Source organism: Austrofundulus limnaeus, unplaced genomic scaffold (assembly GCF_001266775.1).
Source record: "Austrofundulus limnaeus strain Quisiro unplaced genomic scaffold, Austrofundulus_limnaeus-1.0 Scaffold1459, whole genome shotgun sequence".
Classification (NCBI taxonomy): Eukaryota; Metazoa; Chordata; class Actinopteri; order Cyprinodontiformes; family Rivulidae; genus Austrofundulus; species Austrofundulus limnaeus.
This window is the reverse complement of record NW_013953861.1, coordinates 22966-40793: the sequence shown is the minus strand read 5'-3', so window position 1 is coordinate 40793 and position 17828 is coordinate 22966. Positions and strand designations below refer to the sequence as shown.

The window sequence follows — 17828 nt, the reverse complement described above, 5'->3', positions numbered from 1 at the left end:
TCTGTAGGATGATTTAAAAGAAAAAAAACAATAAAAAACATCAAACAGCCATCTTTCAAACTGTTTTGCCGCTAGGTGTGAGTTGTATGGATTTTTGCTAAATTTATGGATTTGTGGTGGAAAAACCTAACATTATAGGAAAACTGTTCTGAATGTGCCAAAGCTGCTGGCATAATTCAGTATATTTCTAAACTTCTCACAAACAATCCATAGCCAGCCAAATTCTTGTTCAATATGTTCATTCAGTGAGAGCTTTTACTGAGCGAAGCAGCTGATGAGGCTACAGCTCGTCTGTGATGCGTTCAAGTCCACACTTTTGAGTGTTACCCACCGGATATACTGTATGTTCCTGCATGACTGCCAGAGGTGTGCACTCTAAAAGGGCTTCTAGCTCCAAATTTATTCAAAATTTTAGTGAATCTAAGGTTTGAGAACAAAAGTTCTGTACAAAATAGTAATGNTCTTTCTTTCTTTCTTTCTTTCTTTCTTTCTTTCTTTCTTTCTTTCTTTCTTTCTTTCCTTCTTTCTTTCTTTCTTTCTTCATTTTAGGTACATCAGCATCTTACCTGTCATTCCTGTCACCATTCACTTGAGGCCCCAGGAGGCCATCGACACGCGCCACCCTCAGGATACCAGACACCCTCCACTTTCCATCCCTAAAGTCTCTGCAGACTTACAGACGGACCTCACCCTCTACAAGTTAGTTCATCTAATTTATTTTTAGAGCAGCACCTGTTGGTGGATGTTATCATATTATCACACTGCTAAAAAATAAGCTACAACAGGTCCATGAATTCTTTTCTTCAGAAATGATGTTTTGCATGTATTTCTCCTTTTTGAAATAAAAAAAAAAAACGCCACGTACAGATGATTGTAGCCACAGCAGTCGTGTGCTCTTGGTCCAGAACAAAGTCCAAGGTAATCTTTGATCAAGGCCACAAAGTGTCCAACAGGTTTAAGGTTGTTTTTTAAAGTGGTGTCGTCTCCTTTGGAGATTACTGACAATTAATCCCCGACGCTTCCAAGACTAGATGATGTAAGTTGGGTGATTTAATGGTAATGTATTTGAGTCTCTTTTTTTTTTTACAGAAAAGGGTGTGAGTAGTATGTCACAGCTTTGACTTCAAGTTCAACGTGTCTCGTTGCTTATCTTATCTCGGGCATTACCTTAATCAAAGAAACTGTAAAAAAAAGAAATGACGTCAGGTATTATCTCATCTTTTAACAAGTATTTATTCCTCCTGACTGAACAAGTCTGGCCAGCTGCTTACTCACAAAACCTACAGATGAGACACTGAGGTGTGGGAGGAGGCACTTAAAGTGTATCTTACCCCATAACTCCACCCCTAGGCAATTTTTTTAAAATGCCTACAGTGGATAGTACAGGAGAGAAGGGGGGTGCCGCCTAAAGGGGGTGGAGGTGTGGTCAGGATGAGAGAACGTGACAGCTAGCTTATTTGACAAGCTAACATTTCTGATCGTTCTAAACAAATGATGTTTCGTAAAAAGTAAAGTTTCGTTACATAAACAATGATTCATGACATATTTCATTTAAAATGAACACGTCAGCTCATTCTGGGACTGACTCGTGTTGTCTCCCTGGATCATTCAGGACACAAAGCTGTTTACCGCAGCCTCGGCTGGTCTCTGTCCGACCCAGACCATACCACCCCCGGACAGCGGCGCTGGAGTGGCCCGATAGCCTGACAGAAAAAAAAAACCTGCACTGCAGCTGCTCTGCTCACAAGATCACTAGTTTAGATCAGGAATAAAAAAGTTCGGGTCTTGTTTGACTGAAGTTTGGATCCGGTTCAACAGGAGCTGCTTGTTAAATTTTCACAATGACAAACTGATCGCGGACATTGAGCTGTCAATCACTGCCTCACTGCACTGACTTTCCTCCTCCTGCTGTCTGCAGGTGTTCTGAACACACGTTCTTGTTTTCCTGCTTCTGCTGGACGTACAGCGGGCTGGGCTTCATCTGTCCGCCTTTCTTTCTGTCCTGAACACTGTGGCAATGATCTGTATTATATACTACTACTACTACTACTACTACTACTACTAATAATAATAATAATAATAATAATAATAGATCATTGGGGCTGTGTGTGCCTGGGGTGTGCATGTGTGTTTGTGTGTTTTAGTCCCGATCAAAACTACACGACAAAGAGACTTTTTAATTTGTTTAAAGGAGACCAATTATGCGTCCTAGAAATGTTTATGGTATGTCTGTGGGGTATCCAGACCATGTTCATTCAATTTAATGCACAAAATAATTCTCAGATAATAAAATTTDCCATTTTCTAGTTCTGCCTGCTCTGACTTCTGTTCAGAAGAGCTGTTTATGTTAATGAGCTCTGTTGGTAACGCCCTCCAAAAATTTGTTGACATTAACTCCGCCCCCCAAAGCCAGCGTTTACGTTAGCATGGCTAATAATAGCAGAAGCTCCTTTGTACAACCATATAAGACTCAGAGGCAGAGTCGTGGTCACAGCTTCTTTTTTTTCTCCCCCTCCTCTGCTCTGCGCTCACTCTGCATGCTGTTACCAGAGCAGGGAGCAGCAGCGGTCAAAATACCTTAGAAACTCGAACAAATAGGCTTTAATAAGGCTTTAATAAGCTAAACAATAGAAGTACATGAGAAAATGTGTTCATAACAAACGAAAATAATTAAATTGTGTCCGTGCCGGTCTCAAACCCTGGTCTCCCACTCTGGTCCAACACTCTACCCATTGCCCTATTGGAGGCTTGTTGTGAAGTGAGCTGCACATTGCACAACAACACCACGGCGGCTCTTTATACTGAGGAGGTGGAGTCTCACCCGGGGGTTGCTAGGTAAGGGGCTAAACTCAGGTTCCGGTGGGTTGTCATATGGCTTGTGACATCACAAAATGACGGAAGTATAAAACTTGTCATTAATATACATTAAAAATACATTTACTTACAGTAAATATGCCCCTGGGTGCATTTTTTGGTCCTAGGACTGTTTTTTTGAAGAAGTGCATACCCAAGGTTGAGTAAAAAAACCTTTAAAAAGTGAATTTTGTATAATAGTTCCCCTTTAAAACATTATTGGACCACAAAGAGGATCTGTAATGTAACTCAGTTTGTTTTATGACTGATAAGAGACAGATGACCAGTGTGAACCTGCTGGTTCAACACAGAGAGCAGAGCAGCGCAGGCAGCCTCCTCCTCCTCTCCCCACCGGAGGCTGAAGGAGAATCAGGCTGTGGAGCTAAAGTCTTATCAGATCGAGCTGCTGGTTCAAAGGTTGATTCAGCGATACATGAAGCCTTGTGTTACTGAGGCATTGTGTGTCTGTGTGTGATGTTCAAGTGATGCTAGCCGCTAACATGCTAATACGAAGCTGTAACAGACGATCAGGCTATGCTAGCTGTTCCACCCCCTGACTGCTGCAGGGGGCGTGTCTTAGAGAGAGGCTTTCATCAGAACACGGCAGCTGTGACAAAACCGTGGAGAAGACACGTCATTGTGAAGAGCCGTTAACCAATATGTAAATTAGACTGCAGAACCACTGCTCAACCCGTAGTATGCAGCAAAAAATGTTTTTAGATCAAATATTGCAGATTAGAACAAATACAAACAAAAACGTCAAAATTAGCACAGAAATAGTACTATATAACCTTTTAGACACATTCTAGGTAGTTTATCAGCTAAAAAAAGTTAATTTTGGGGTAAGCTACCCTTCAATCCTCCTGAGAACCTTTTCCCCCGACAGTGGAATACTACCATTTTTATAAGACTTCTTAAAGTTTGTTATAAGTTTAATTTAATCGCTGCTCTAACATAACATTAAATTTTTTTAAAATATTTTTTATATATATTTTCTGATCAAGAAGTTTCTCTTTAGGTTTTTAATGAACTTGCTGTAAATGAAACCTCTGGTTTGTCAGTCCAAATTACAGCAATGTTTCTCTTTTAAGCTACACTAAACGTTGATCAAATGAGCTTAAAATTTTGTAAAATAAGATTAAACTTAAATGTTTTATGCGTGGATTGTGTAACATTAATGATCCACATTGGTTCAGTTTTAGTTTAACTTTAGCATCTTGTGCTGGACTGTCTTTGTGCTGGGTTATATAAGGCAGGGTTTTGTCCCCATGACTGCAGTCCACTGAAGTGGAAGTTCTTTTTAATGTAATTGGGTCAAAGTTGTGACCCTCACAGTTGGGAGGAGGTAGCTAGCTTTTTCCGTTACTGAAACAGATAGAAGGCCAGTGGGATGAAAACCTTAGAGGTAGAATTGCTGCATGTGTTTTAGCATAGAGGAACACAGGTACTGAATGATGGTGTGGTGAAATTTTTTATCACAAGAAGATTTTTTTATACAGTGAATTTAGCATGTTAAAGGTTTATTCTGCCATTCTTTTTTGGGACATAGTGCTTTAATAGCTCAAATCAAACAAGTTGCTTTGATTTTTCTTGTTTTTGTGAAAGTTTAAATATGTCAAGGAGTGCTTATGAAGTAATGTGCCTCACTGGAAAATATTTTTATCTCTTTCTGAATGGGGACATATGCAAAATCCACTTTTTTATCAAGTAAATGTGTTTCATTGCGTATTTGGAGTCTGTAGGAGTGCAGAGAAGTGTAATTTAGTCTTCCATTGCTGCATAGATATCTTTATATTCTGTTTGGGTCGGATTTTTCAACCTGTGACCTTTTCTGAAATATTATGTCAAATAATTTGCGTTGGAACTGCCAAAAACGGTCTGGACTTACCAACTTCAATTGGTGGTCTTCACTCTTCTCTGGCTCTGGGTCAGACTCTGGTTCCAACACGTAAGGCTGGATGGACAAGTCTTCCCTTCGTTTACGTTTTATACTTACTTGTATTACTTATTTTATACTTAATTTGTTTAAAAAAAGTTTCTGAGATGCTATGTAAACATAAGCCCCTCTATCAAACTGGAATAAACCGGTCTGTAAAATGGAGGAGGACAGGGTAAGATTTAAAGAGACGGCCTCAAAACGAGTTGATCTGAGACACAGCTCAGAAAAAGGGCGGGGCTTCTGGTGTTACAATAAGGAGACCAAAGTATTGCAGTTCCATTTTATATAGACCCCATGAATGATTTAAATGTGGAAAAAAGGATTTAAAAGCATATGACCACTTTAAAAAATAGAGGTATTGTTTAGTTTTTATTTAATTACAAATTAACAGTTTTAATCAGTTCAGTGTAACATAATTAAAAGACAAATTTTAGTTGTAAATAAACATTTTAGTATGATGAAATCACACTGTCGTCACATTGACTCCACATTTCTCACACTTGGCAGTAAACAGAATATTTCTCAGACAAACTCTGAAGTCTCTGTTTTGTTGTGAAGAAACATCTGCTCTTTACACATTTAAGCACTTTTCTTAGTAAAAACCTGAGCCTGCATGTTAGTTTAGGGAAAAAACAGTGTCTGTGTTTCCGTTCAGGGTGGCAGCTCTGGGCCTGGCTGCTGGCGTCCTGCTGGTCCTCCTGCTCTTCTGTCTCTACCGGGTTCTGTGCCCTCGTAACTACGGCCAGAACGGCGTGGCTCACGGGCGCCGGCGGCGAGGCGACCTGCCCTGCGACGAATACGGTTACTCCCCACCTGTCAGTGAGATCTCACCGCTGCTGCTGCGAGGCCACAGCATGGTGAGAATGGATTTAAGACAAGCAGGAGAAAAAAAATCAGATTCCTGGATTATAAAAAGCTATGTTTAGGCTAGTGATCTGCCGGTGTGTTTTACAGGACATAGAGTGTTTGGCCAGTGATGGGATGCTGCTGGCCAGCTGTTGTCTGGCTGGACAGATTCGTGTTTGGGACGCTCAGACTGGTGACTGTCTGACCGTCATTCCAAAGCAAGGGTGAGGCTAAAAATGTTTTCTCACAATACTCTCTGCCTTTAATTTCTGTAGCCAAGACGGTTAATCTCACCGAAAATCCATGACATACTCACATATCCAGATTTTTCATGTACCTATTTTTATTTATTTATGATTTTTTTTACTTATTTTGAATTAATTACACAAACATTATTTTTGTTATTGATTTTAATTTTTTTGTATTTCAGCTTCAGTATTTTGTATATCCAGCTGATGTATATTTTTTTATTTATTTATTTATTTATTTATTTATTTATTTATTTATTTATTTATTTATTTATTATGTGCATTAGTCTATACTTGTTAATTACCAGTCCTCAATTTACTCGTAATTCCATCAATAACAAGACCAGTGACATTTTGTTCTGTTTTGTAGCACAGTTTATTTATTTATATTTCTCCTTTCTCTCCTCTTCTTTTTTGTTTTGAAATGTTGCACAATTGTTTATAATGTTTGTCTTCATTGTGTTTTGAAAAAAACAATATTAATATTTATTAGCTTCATACTAAGCAAACGCTACATTTGTCTTCTTTGATCTATTAAAGGGATCCCCGACTAGTTGTAGCATTAGACTTTATTTAATAAACGTATATTTTAACTGTATAATAAAGACTGTAAAAATAATGCAGGATGTTAAGTTTCGTAAATGTTTTCAAAATAAATTTTAACACGGACGAGGCCATTTTATTTACACGCAAAGCATTCTGGGTAAATGATGACGTGGATAGGTCATCTTGCGAGGCTGCTAGCGAGCTATATCCACCCTGAAGGTTAATCTTGGACAATATCTGATGATCGACTCTTTTAAATGAAACCAGAGAGCGTTGACAGAGAGGAGAAGGTAGAAATGACTCAGCCTGGAACTGAAAATATGGATGGAGGACAACAGAGCTGCTTCATGGAAGAAGAACCTCAGCTTAGCCTGTTAGCCTTTGTGCTAGCGCCGATGCTATATTACCTTATATGTGCTAGCTCTGCGCTATCGCAACAAACAAGCTAAACTGAGGTCCTCCATCCATATTTTCAGTTACAGCTGAGTCATTTTTGTGTTCCCGTCTCTGTCAGGTGGATGGAGGACTTCAGTGACGAGAGGAGAATGTGTAGCACTCAGCTAATACATATTTATGGTGATAGCATCGGGGCTAATGCTAAAGCTAACAGGCTAAGCTGAGGTTCTTCTTCCATGAAGCAGCTCTGTTGTCCTCCATCCATATTTTCAGTTCCAGGCTGAGTCATTTCTACCTTCTCCTCTCTGTCAACGCTCTCTGGTTTCATTTAAAAGAGTCGATCATCAGATATTGTCCAAGATTAACCTTCAGGGTGGATATAGCTCGCTAGCAGCCTCGCACCGAGGACCTACTCAATTCATCATTTACCCAGGATGCTTTGTGTGTAAATAAAATGACCTCGTCCATGTTAAAATATATTTTTAAACTTTTAGTTTAAAATGATAAAAACTAAACATCCTACAGTATTTTTACAGTCTTTATTTTACAGTTACAATAAATGTTTATCAAATAAAGTCTAATGTTACAACTAATCAGGGATCCTTTTAAAACAAACTTGGCCTCAGTTTTCATCTTCTTCCAGAAGCTAACTGACGTCTCTGTTGTCCTCAGGTTGAGACGAAGCAGCAGCAGTGGCTGCTGGGACCAGCGAGACGTCTGGGACAATATAAGCGGAACCACAGAGTCAGACTGTGCGTGTGAACCTCGAGACCCCTCCATCGGCTGCGACGGGGTACCAGAGGACAAGTGTTACCCCCTGAGACGCCGCAGTTCGCCCACCCGCCCGCCTCTGTTCACCGACCAGCCTGATCTGACTCCTCTCATCGACACCAACTTCACCTCCCAGCCGCCCTGCAGCCCCCCCACACCACCCAGAGGAGGCTTTGACTTTGGAGGACTGGTGAAGCGGGCCTACATGGAGCACGAGCCGCCATCACCTTCCACCTACCCCTCTCCGTCCTCGGCCTCCTCCTCGCCTCCTACAGGAGGTCAGGTCCAGAGGAGTCTATGCTTAGGGGAGTCAGCTGGGCTGTCGAACCCAGAGAAAGACTCTGGAGCCGGGGCATCTTCGCCAGCAGCGTCTGGAGACTGGGAGAGCTCCGTCTGGGCCATGGAGCTGAGAGGAAACCTGATTGCTGCTGGGAGGAGCAGTGGCAAACTGGAGGTGTGTCTCATCCGAGTTAAGGATCCACTCAAAATGTTTAAAACATCTTTACTCGGTTAAAAACTTCAATTCATGGCTTTCAAGCTAAAAAAAACAGTAACTGTTGTGTTTGTGTTCCAGCTGTGGGATGCAGTTGAAGGCTCGCTGCGGTGCAGTAATGAAGACGGTGTTTCTGGGATCACAGCTCTGGCGTTTCTCAACAACAGGTTCAACATCTGCAGAATAAACCTGCCACTTCCTGAACTCATGTATGGTTTTTAAGATGAATAAACACCTGAGACTTTGTTCTGACTTGTTTTTCTCCTCAGGATTGTGGCGGCCCGGCTGAACGGGTCTTTAGATTTCTTTACTGTTGAGATTAACAAACCTTTAGGTCTCCTGCAGTACAGAGGTAAGAAACTGCTTTCTACATCTTTTATTTTCATGATGCTAAATCAAAACTAAAGAAATTGCATTTCCTGCAAAAATGCTAGTGTGACTGCTTCTTGCTGAAAGCTAAAGTTTTATGCAAGTTCATTTAAAACGCAAAAAAGCATAAAAACCTCAAATTAGCAGAAAGAAGCACAAAGAAGACAAAATTACCAGAAGAACTAAAATAGCATAAAAAAGCTAAAATTGGCATAAATAGAAGCTAAAGGTAGCAGACACAAGTTAAAATTAGCTTACAGGTGGTGAAAGTGTTGTAAAAAAATATAAGCAAAATCAGCAGAAAAAATACAAAAAAGCTGCAATTTGTTGTAAAATAGCTAAAACAGGCAAATTGTGCATCAAAACAGCTAAAATGTAACTGAAAATGTTGAATTTAGCATTAAGTAGAAACAGGAAATTTTCAAAAAACGCATAAAAAGCTTAAATTGGCGGAAAGAATTAAAAAAGCAGAAATTAGCAGAAAAGTTAAAATAACAGTAAAAGCTAAAATTAGCATAATAAGAAGCTAAACGTAGCAGACACAAGTTAACATTAGCTTACAGATGGTGAAAGTGGTGTAAAATAACTAAATTAGCTAAAAAAAGAGTAAAAATACAAAAAATGCAATTTGTTGCAAAATAGCCAAAACAGCCAAAATATGCATTAAAATAGTTAAAATGTAGCTGAAGATGTTGAATTTAGCATAAAGAAGTAGAAGGAGCACATGCTCGCAGAAAGTAGCTGAAATGGCCCCCAAAATGTGAATTTAGCTTATAAACTAATTTTAACTAATAAGAGCTGAACAGTAGCTAAAACTGTGGAAAGCAACTGAAAGAAGCATATAAAGCTCAAATTAGCGAGAAGCTGAAAGCAAAAAAACATACCGTCTAGCAGAAGAATAACAAAAACGAGTAGAATTTTAGCAAGAACTAGCAGAAAAAAACTAAAACAAGCAACCAAAAAAAAGGAGCTGAATGTAGCACAAGGAAGTTAAAAAGTGCTGAATCAGATTAAAATGTGTTAAGTGGAGTAAAGATTTATTTACATTTTGAAGGGTTTTTTCAGGATGTTGAAAACAGCTCCATTCATTTTCAGTGGGAAAAATGTGGCCATAAAAGTGAAATAACTAAAAAAAGCTGAAGAGCTGAAATATCCAAAGTCAGCCTGAAGGATTGAATGTTTTGATACAAACCCAACCGCTCGAGGCAGATTTTCCTTTCCACTGTCACCAATGTGCTGCTCAGGATGGCAGACTGTGATGAAGTGAAGATTTAACACAATCTGCTGGCTTCTTTAGGTTGATTGTTTTTTGTGTACAGTGCCCTGAGACGTTTGTTGTGCAAAAACTGTCCATCTTACCAAGTTTTAAAATCTTATATCAGCCAAAAAGTCTTTTTGATCTTGTTTTGAGACTGATTTACTAAACAAGAACTGATTGTGTAAGAATAATAACCTTGTTTTCAGAAAGTGTAAGGTTATTTGTCTTGTTGGTCTGAAAATTTGACTCAAATTAAGTCAAAAGTTTCTGCCAATGGAGTAAGAAAATTTTACTTGGTAAGATTCTTAAAATACTTGATTTGATTCAAGTTTTTCTTGTTTCAAGAATCTTACCAAGTAAAATTTTCTTACTCCACTGGCAGAAACTTTTGACATAATTTGAGTCAAATTTTCAGACTAACAAGACAAATAATCTTACACATTCTGAAAACAAGTTTATTATTCTTACACAATCACTTCTTGTTTAGTAAATCAGTCTCAAAACAAGATCAAAAAAACTTTTTGGCTGATATAAGATTTTAAAACTTGGTTAGGTGGACAGTTTTTGCAGTGTAGTGACGAGAACATCTCTGTTTCTTAATGTAAAAAGAATGATGAAACAGGAAGCAGTAACCCTGATACTCCTCAAAAACATGTCCATCCTTACTCCCCTGCAGGGGCCCCTGGGCGAGGCAGCATGCCCCCATCTCCCTGTTACAGCAGTGAAGACCTGATCAGCTGCCAGCTGACGCGCTCCGTGCAGTGCGCTCACCAGAAACCCATCACGGTGCTGCGAGCGGCCGCCGGCAGGGTCGTCACCGGCAGCCAGGACCACACAGTCCGGGTAACTTACCCCAGCTTTCACTAGAACATGCCCAGATTTTCTTTTCTACCATGTTATGTTGCTCATGAGCCGTCTGTGCTCAGGTTTACCGCCTGGAGGACTCGTGCTGCCTCTTCACACTGCAGGGTCACTCTGGAGGGATCACAGCCATCTATATTGATCAGGTCTTTATTGTATTCAGATACTGTTTTCTATCAAAAGTTTTAGACCCAAATGTTTGACTTTATAAAACAAGAACTGCAAACTTCACTTATGAAATAGAAATAAAAAGCAGCTCTTACTCTGTGTGTTTTATGTGATGTGGTTGTATTTAGCTTTAAGAACATTTGAATGGATTTTACAATGCACACATTTATATTTTAACTATTAAAAGCAGTAAAACAGTTTTGTAAAAAACAAACTTTGCTAACAGTTTTTCTGTGTCCTCCCCTCAGACGATGGTTCTGGCGAGCGGCGGGCAGGACGGAGCCATATGTTTGTGGGACGTCCTGACAGGAAGTCGCGTCAGCCACGTCTACGGCCACCGCGGTGACGTCACCTCGCTGGTCTGCACCATCTCTTGCGTCATCAGCTCAGGACTGGATGACATCATCTGCATTTGGGACCGCAGCACTGGGATCAAACTGTACTCAATCCAGCAGGTACTGAAAGTCAAAAGAAGGAGCTCAACATGGATTTGTTTGGTCCTAATTTGATACAAAAATCTAATGAAACCTTATATTTTTAAAGAATAAATGTATAATAATAAGGTTGAAGGAGTCATTTAAATGTTTATTTTTCCTCTCATATAAAGCACAAACACTGAACCTGCTAACCTCTTAAATAAATCTTTCACGAGTTTTAGTTTGAGGGAAATAATTTATGAAATTATTGGAATGGCAAGGTTTTTTTTAACGCGTTTCTCCTCGTCTCCAGGAGGTGGGTTGTGGGGCCAGTCTGGGCGTGATCTCCGAGTCCCTGCTGGTGACGGGGGGCCAGGGCTGCGTCTCCTTCTGGGACCTGAACTTCGGCGACCTGCTGCAGACGGTCTACCTGAGCCCGAGCGGCGACGGTCAGGGCGTCCGGCAGCTGCTGGTGCTCGACAACGCCGCCATCGTCTGCGACTTCGGCAGCGAGCTCAGCCTGGTATACGTGCCTTCGGTGCTGGAGAAACTGGACTGAGGGAAGGGGTCAGCAGCTGAAACTGGTGGGAACATTTTAAAACATCCACAAATTAATTTTTTGGGGTTTTTTTTTAGCACTGTGTTTTAAATATAGAAGTTGAGGAAGAAAAGCTGGATGCTTTTCTCTTATCAATTCCCTTTTTTATGTATAAATATAAGCTTGTTTTTTTTTTTTTTTTTTTTTTTMTTTTMTCTTTTTGTGGCTCTGCCCTTTATGCTGCTGACATGGGTGGGGCTTCACTGTGACCCCCACCCTCTACAAGAGGAAACTTAATGATTCCCTCTAGGTTTTTTTTATATTCCTGCTGTGCTGTTGACTCGATGAAGTGCAGCCATGATGACCCTGACGGCTCTAAGGCCTGTTGGGATTAACGGAGCAGTTGTATGAATGAATGAATGATTAATTTGGACTCTTAAAGGCAAAAAAAACTGCCAGGAGCAAAAATCAGTTTGTGAACTGTATGTGTGAGGGAGAACTGCTGATTACTGTATAAAGTAAACCTCCAGTGGGGGATGTTTTTATATGTAAAAATCTACTATTTATTAGTGAAACCGTTTGAGTAACAGTTGGTTTTTGGATGACTAATCCCAGCTTTTAAACGTAAATATCACACAGAGAGGAAACAATTTAAATGTAGGAGAGCGTTTCAAACCGGCTATTTTTACTGTTTTGCTGGAAAGTGTTTGTTGCTGATGCTGAACGGAGGGGAGGGTCCCTTCATGCTACTACTCCTTTATCAGGCTACCTCCATTCTCAAAATAGCTTGAACTGTATATGACTGCCATTACTGTGCATTCACTTTCTTTTCACCCAACATGCCATTCTGTGCAACTCTCTGTGCCCACAACAAGGAGCAACTTGAACTGAATGAGAAAGGGAGGTCTCTGCAGTCACTAAGTAGGAGTTGGCCCAAGACATGATAGGTCAGATTCATTATAGAGATTCATTTTACTCATAACTTGAGACAGGAAGGTGCTCGCTGCATGACATTAGAAGTCAATAAATTGTTTACATGTTGACAGTAATTTTTATTTGAGTCGTTGTTCTGTTTTAAACTGTACATAGACAGTCAATAAATCATGTTATTTTACTATTACAAGTAAAATAAAGAAGTCAAACAAGTCAATCCGACCAATCGTGATTAGAATCAACTCCGCCCACAGGACATGTACTGCAGAGAGACCCTTACTTGAATTAAATTGGACCAAAGTTCATTTTTAGTCTCTTCCATGGAAAATATCTGCTACGGTGAGTTAAAGGGGACCTATTATGCAAAATTCACCTTTTAAAGGTTTTTTTTTTACTCAACTTTGGGTATGTACTTCTTAAAAAAACAGTCTTAGGACCAAAAAATGGACCCAGCGGCATATTTACTGTAAGTAAATGTATTTTTAATGTATATTAATGACAAGTTTTATACTTCTGTCATTTTGTGATGTCACAAGCCGTACGATAACCCACTGGAACCTGCGTTCAGCCCCTTACCTAGCAACCCCCGGGTGAGGCTCCACCTCCTCAGTATAAAAAGACGTCACAGTTGTTGTTGTGCAATGTGCAGCTCACTTCACAACAAGCCTCCAATAGGGCAATGGGTAGAGCTTTGGACCAGAGAGCAGGAGACCAGGGTTCAAGACAGACACAAACAATTTAATTATTTATTTTCATTCGTTATGAACACGTTTTCTCATGTACCTCTGTTGTTTAGCTTATTAAAGCCTTGTTAAAGCCTATTTGTTCGAGTTTCTGAGGTATTTTGACCGCTGCTGCTCCCTGCTCTGGTAACAGCATGCAGAGTGAACGCAGAGCAGAGGAGGGGGAGAAAAAAAAGAAGCTGGGACCACGACTCTGCCTCTGGGTCTCATATGGTTGTACAACGGAGCTTCTGCTATTATTAGCCATGCTAACGTAAACGCTGGCTTTAGAGGGCGGAGTTAATGTAACAGATTTCTGGAGGGCGTTACCAACAGAGCTCATTAACATAAACAGCTCTTCTGKACYMAAGTCAGAYCAGGCAGAACTAGAAAATGGGAAATTTTATTATCTGAGAATTATTTTGTGCATTAAATTGAATGAACATGGTCTGGATAGCCCACAGACATACCATAAACATTTCTAGGACCCATAATTGGTCTCCTTTAAGACTCACTCAGAAATTTTTAGCTAGTTTTAAACTTGTTCCATAGCTTGTCCAAGTGAGGGAAAAAAGGCTTCAAAATAGATACAATTGCAATATGTCAATTTATTTTTTATTATAAAATATTTTAGCTGTCCTGTTTCCACAAATCACATTATTTTCATTCGGTTATTACACTAAAACTGTTTTCTTTGTGCTACACATTAGCATGCTATACTTCTAATGCTATTTTTAGTTTGTTCAGATTTTGGAATTAGCATCAGATTTAACTATTTCTCCTGTTTGTCCCTTTTTATTGTACAGTTTTTGTCTAGATAATCCTATATGTAGAAAAAAGTTACTCAGCTTGCCATAAAAAAAACGTGATTCTGCACTATTATCTAAAACTTAGCAAGACCAAAATTTTGTTATATCCTTTTAAATTTCAAAATATTAATTTACCTGATGGAGGTAATAAAAATACATTTAATTCTATTTTATTGTGTCCAGTCACTCATCTCCAGCCTGTAACTTTAGGAGTGTTTTCCCTTTGCCACACAAGAACATTTGGAACTTCTTTTTTCTTGAAAAAAATCATAAAATCTATCATCTACTGTTTGTGCATGTACTGAACGTCATCTCAGAGGGTCTCAGGATGAAAGATCAGCGACTATATTCTTCACAGAATGGCATCACATTACTTCAGTGCACCTTTCTGATTAAATGCTCAGGCATTAAAATGCACTTTCGCTAACGCCAGCTTCCACATAGGAGAGGCGGATTTCTCTGAAACCACCTCGCTGGAGCCCGTCAGCATCAGAACTGGTTTCTGTGAGACGCAGCCATGTTTACATACAGGTAACAAGCAACTGCATCACTGCAGATTATAATTTAAATTAACTTAAATTAGCATTTTAGATGAGCAAAAACCCACAGAAACCAGTGATGCTGCCCTGACGGCTCTGTTATCGGCCTTGTGCTCATTTGCTCGTTTCCTGTCATCAAAGGTTAAAAATAGGAATTGTATAGTTTTTTATTACTATTATTACAAAGCGGATTCCAAAAAAGTTGGGACACTAAACAAATTATGAATAAAAACTAAACGCAATGATGTGGAGGTGCCAACATCTAATATTTTATTCAGAATAGAACACAAATCACAGATCAAAAGTTTAAACTGAGAGAATGTATCATTTTAAGGGAAAAATATGTTTCAAAATTTCATGGTGTCAACAAATCCCAAAGAAGTTGGGACAAGCCATTTTTTACCACTGTGTGGTATCCCCCCTTCTTCTTACAACACTCAACAGACGTCTGGGGAGAGAGGAGACCAGTTTCTCAAGTTAATAGGAATGCTCTCCCATTCATGTCTAAAACGGGCCTCTAACTGTTCAGTCGTCTTGGGCCTTCTTTGTCGCACCTTCCTCTTTATGATGCACCAAATGTTCTCTATAGGTGAAAGATCTGGACTGCAGTCTGGCCATTTCAGTACCCGGATCCTTCTCCTACGTAGCCATGATGTTGTTATTGCTGCAGAATGTGGTCTGGCATTATCTTGTTGAAAACTGCAGGGTTTTCCCTGAAAGAGATGATGTCTAGATGGGAGCATATGTTGTTCTAGAACCTGAACATAGTTCTCTGCATTAATGATGCCTTTCCAGACATGTAAGCTGCCCGTGCCACAAGCACTCATGCAACCCCAGACCATCAGTGATGCAGGCTTCTGAACGGAGCGTTGATAACAACTTGGGTTATCCTTGTCCTCTTTGGTCCGGATGACATGGCGTCCCAGTGTTCCATTACAAACTTCAAATCATGACTCATCTGACCACAGAACAGTCTTCCATTTTGCCACACTCCATTTTAAAAGACCCCTAGCCCAGTGCAAACGTCTGAGCTTGTGGAGCTTGCTTAGAAATGACTTCCTCTTTGCACTGTAGAGTTTCAGTTGGCAGTGGCGGATGGCACGGTGGATTGTGCTCACTGACAATGCTTTCTGGAAGTATTCCTGAGCCTGTTGTGTTATTTCCTTGATAGTGGCATTCCTGTTTGAGGTGCAGTGACGTTAAAGGGCCCGGAGATCACGAGCATCCAGTAGAGTTTTACGGCCTTGATCCGTAGCCTGGCCCTTGCCTTCCTACGCAGTTCGGCTCAATTCTAGTTTCCCTTCTCTGCTCCGTCTGGGATTTCTCCCATTGAGATGGATTTCGCTGGCAGATTTTTAGCCGGGCCAATCAGAGAAGAGAACGTCGATTTCCTGCGCAGTGTCTGCTTGCAGTTTATTTTACCTGGGCCAATCAGCAAACAGAAGGTGGAGTTTTGAACGACGTCGCCTTTCTGTGCGGTATCTGCTAGTTATTTTAGCATACGGCATAGGGCTGCCACAAACGATTATTTTTATAATCGATTAATCACTGATTATTTTTTCGATTAGTCGACTAATCGGATCATACGTTAATTGAATATAAAACATACAGCTTATCGCGCCAGAATGCAGCTGCTATTATATAACCATGGTTAGATTTTAGCTACATGCTAACTAAAAATAATTGCTGTGGAAGGTAAGTTCTGCTCTGCAGATATTACACAGGTTTCTCTTTCATTTTCTTAAAATTATCCCACACTTCTGAGCTCTGTTGTCAGGTAGCCATGATACCAGAGCCTGTCTGTATAATGTCTTGTGACGTCCACGGCCTACCCCAGTTACCACCACTGTGCATGTGTGTAAAGGACAGAAAGGCAGATGTGGCAGTGGAAGGTGTCAAAGCAGTTTGAAGAGAAAAACAAAGTAAAGAACAAAAAAATAAATAAATAAAACGATTAATCGATTATTAGATTAGTCGTCGATTAATCGTTGCAGCCCTAATAGAGCAATGGAGGAAGTGAATGAAGCCAGTCTATGTTGATAAGGCTTCCAAATTAAATTAAATTTGTCTGACAAAGCAGCAGCTCTCATTTACAGCCGTCTCGTTRYGCTRGGTATATTTCTCCTCTCAGTAGGGTTGTTTACAGCACACGCGATTTCCAGTTAGCTTCTTAGCTTAGCCTACTTCCCAGCGACAACACATACACGCTTCAGCAGAGGCCATGCCTCCTGCAAGAATCGCTTCTCCATGCATCAAGTCCAGACCCTTGTACGAAGCAAAGTGAAGGACAGGGTCTGGTTTTTACCAGGCTACTTACACACAGCAATTGTTCCAGATTCACTGAGTCTTTTGATGAGGTTATGCATGGTTGATGATGATAACTTAAAAGTCTTTGCTATTTTACGCTGGGTAACACCATTCTGGTATAGCTGCACTATCTTTCTGCGAAAAAATGGTGGAATTGGTGATCCTCTATCTTGGCTTCAGAGAGACACTGACACTCTAAGAAGCTTTTTTTATACACAAACATGTTGTCAGTTGACCTAATTAGTGTTATTTGGTCTTCCAGCTGTTAGTTATATGCTCAATTAGCTTTTTCCAGCCACTTATTGCTACTTGTCCCAACTTTTTTTGGGATTTGTTGACACCATGAAATTTTGAAACATTTTTTTTTCCCTTAAAATGATACATTCTCTCAGTTTAAACTTTTGATCTGTGATTTGTGTTCTATTCTGAACAAAATATTACATGTTGGCACCTCCACATCACTGCGTTTAGTTTTTATTCACAATTTTAGTGTCCCAACTTTTTTGGAATCTGCTTTGTATTAGAATTTGTGTTTATTAATGTGAATTTGAGTCAAAGAAAAACATTTTGGAAAATACATGGTGATGAAGTGTTTTAATTACAGAAAATTACACCCATGCTGGACCGCATTTAAACTTTCACCAGTTAAAGCAGCTTGAAATTTGTTTTTAGGCTATTTATTTATTGTTTTGCTCTTGCAGATGTCTATGAAAGAGGATTAGGGCCACTGGAAAAAAATTCTTCAAAATCTCAGAATTCTGAGATTAGTGTTTAATTTATTTTTCAGTGGCTCTAATCCTCTTTCGTAGAAGTCAG

General features: G+C 39.8%; 1 protein-coding gene across 1 annotated transcript; it reads left to right on the top strand.

Moving 5' to 3' along the window:
- Positions 1–549: 549 nt before the first annotated feature.
- scap (SREBF chaperone) lies at positions 550–12302 on the top strand (the record flags this gene model as incomplete). Its single annotated transcript, XM_014032466.1, is given in 10 exon segments — positions 550–699; positions 5448–5649; positions 5747–5862; positions 7501–8053; positions 8174–8259; positions 8362–8444; positions 10396–10562; positions 10646–10726; positions 10997–11203; positions 11478–12302. Coding segments are annotated over 10 exon segments (1891 nt in total), but the record flags the coding sequence as incomplete, so codon positions are not given.
- Between the last annotated feature and the right edge of the window lie 5526 nt (positions 12303–17828).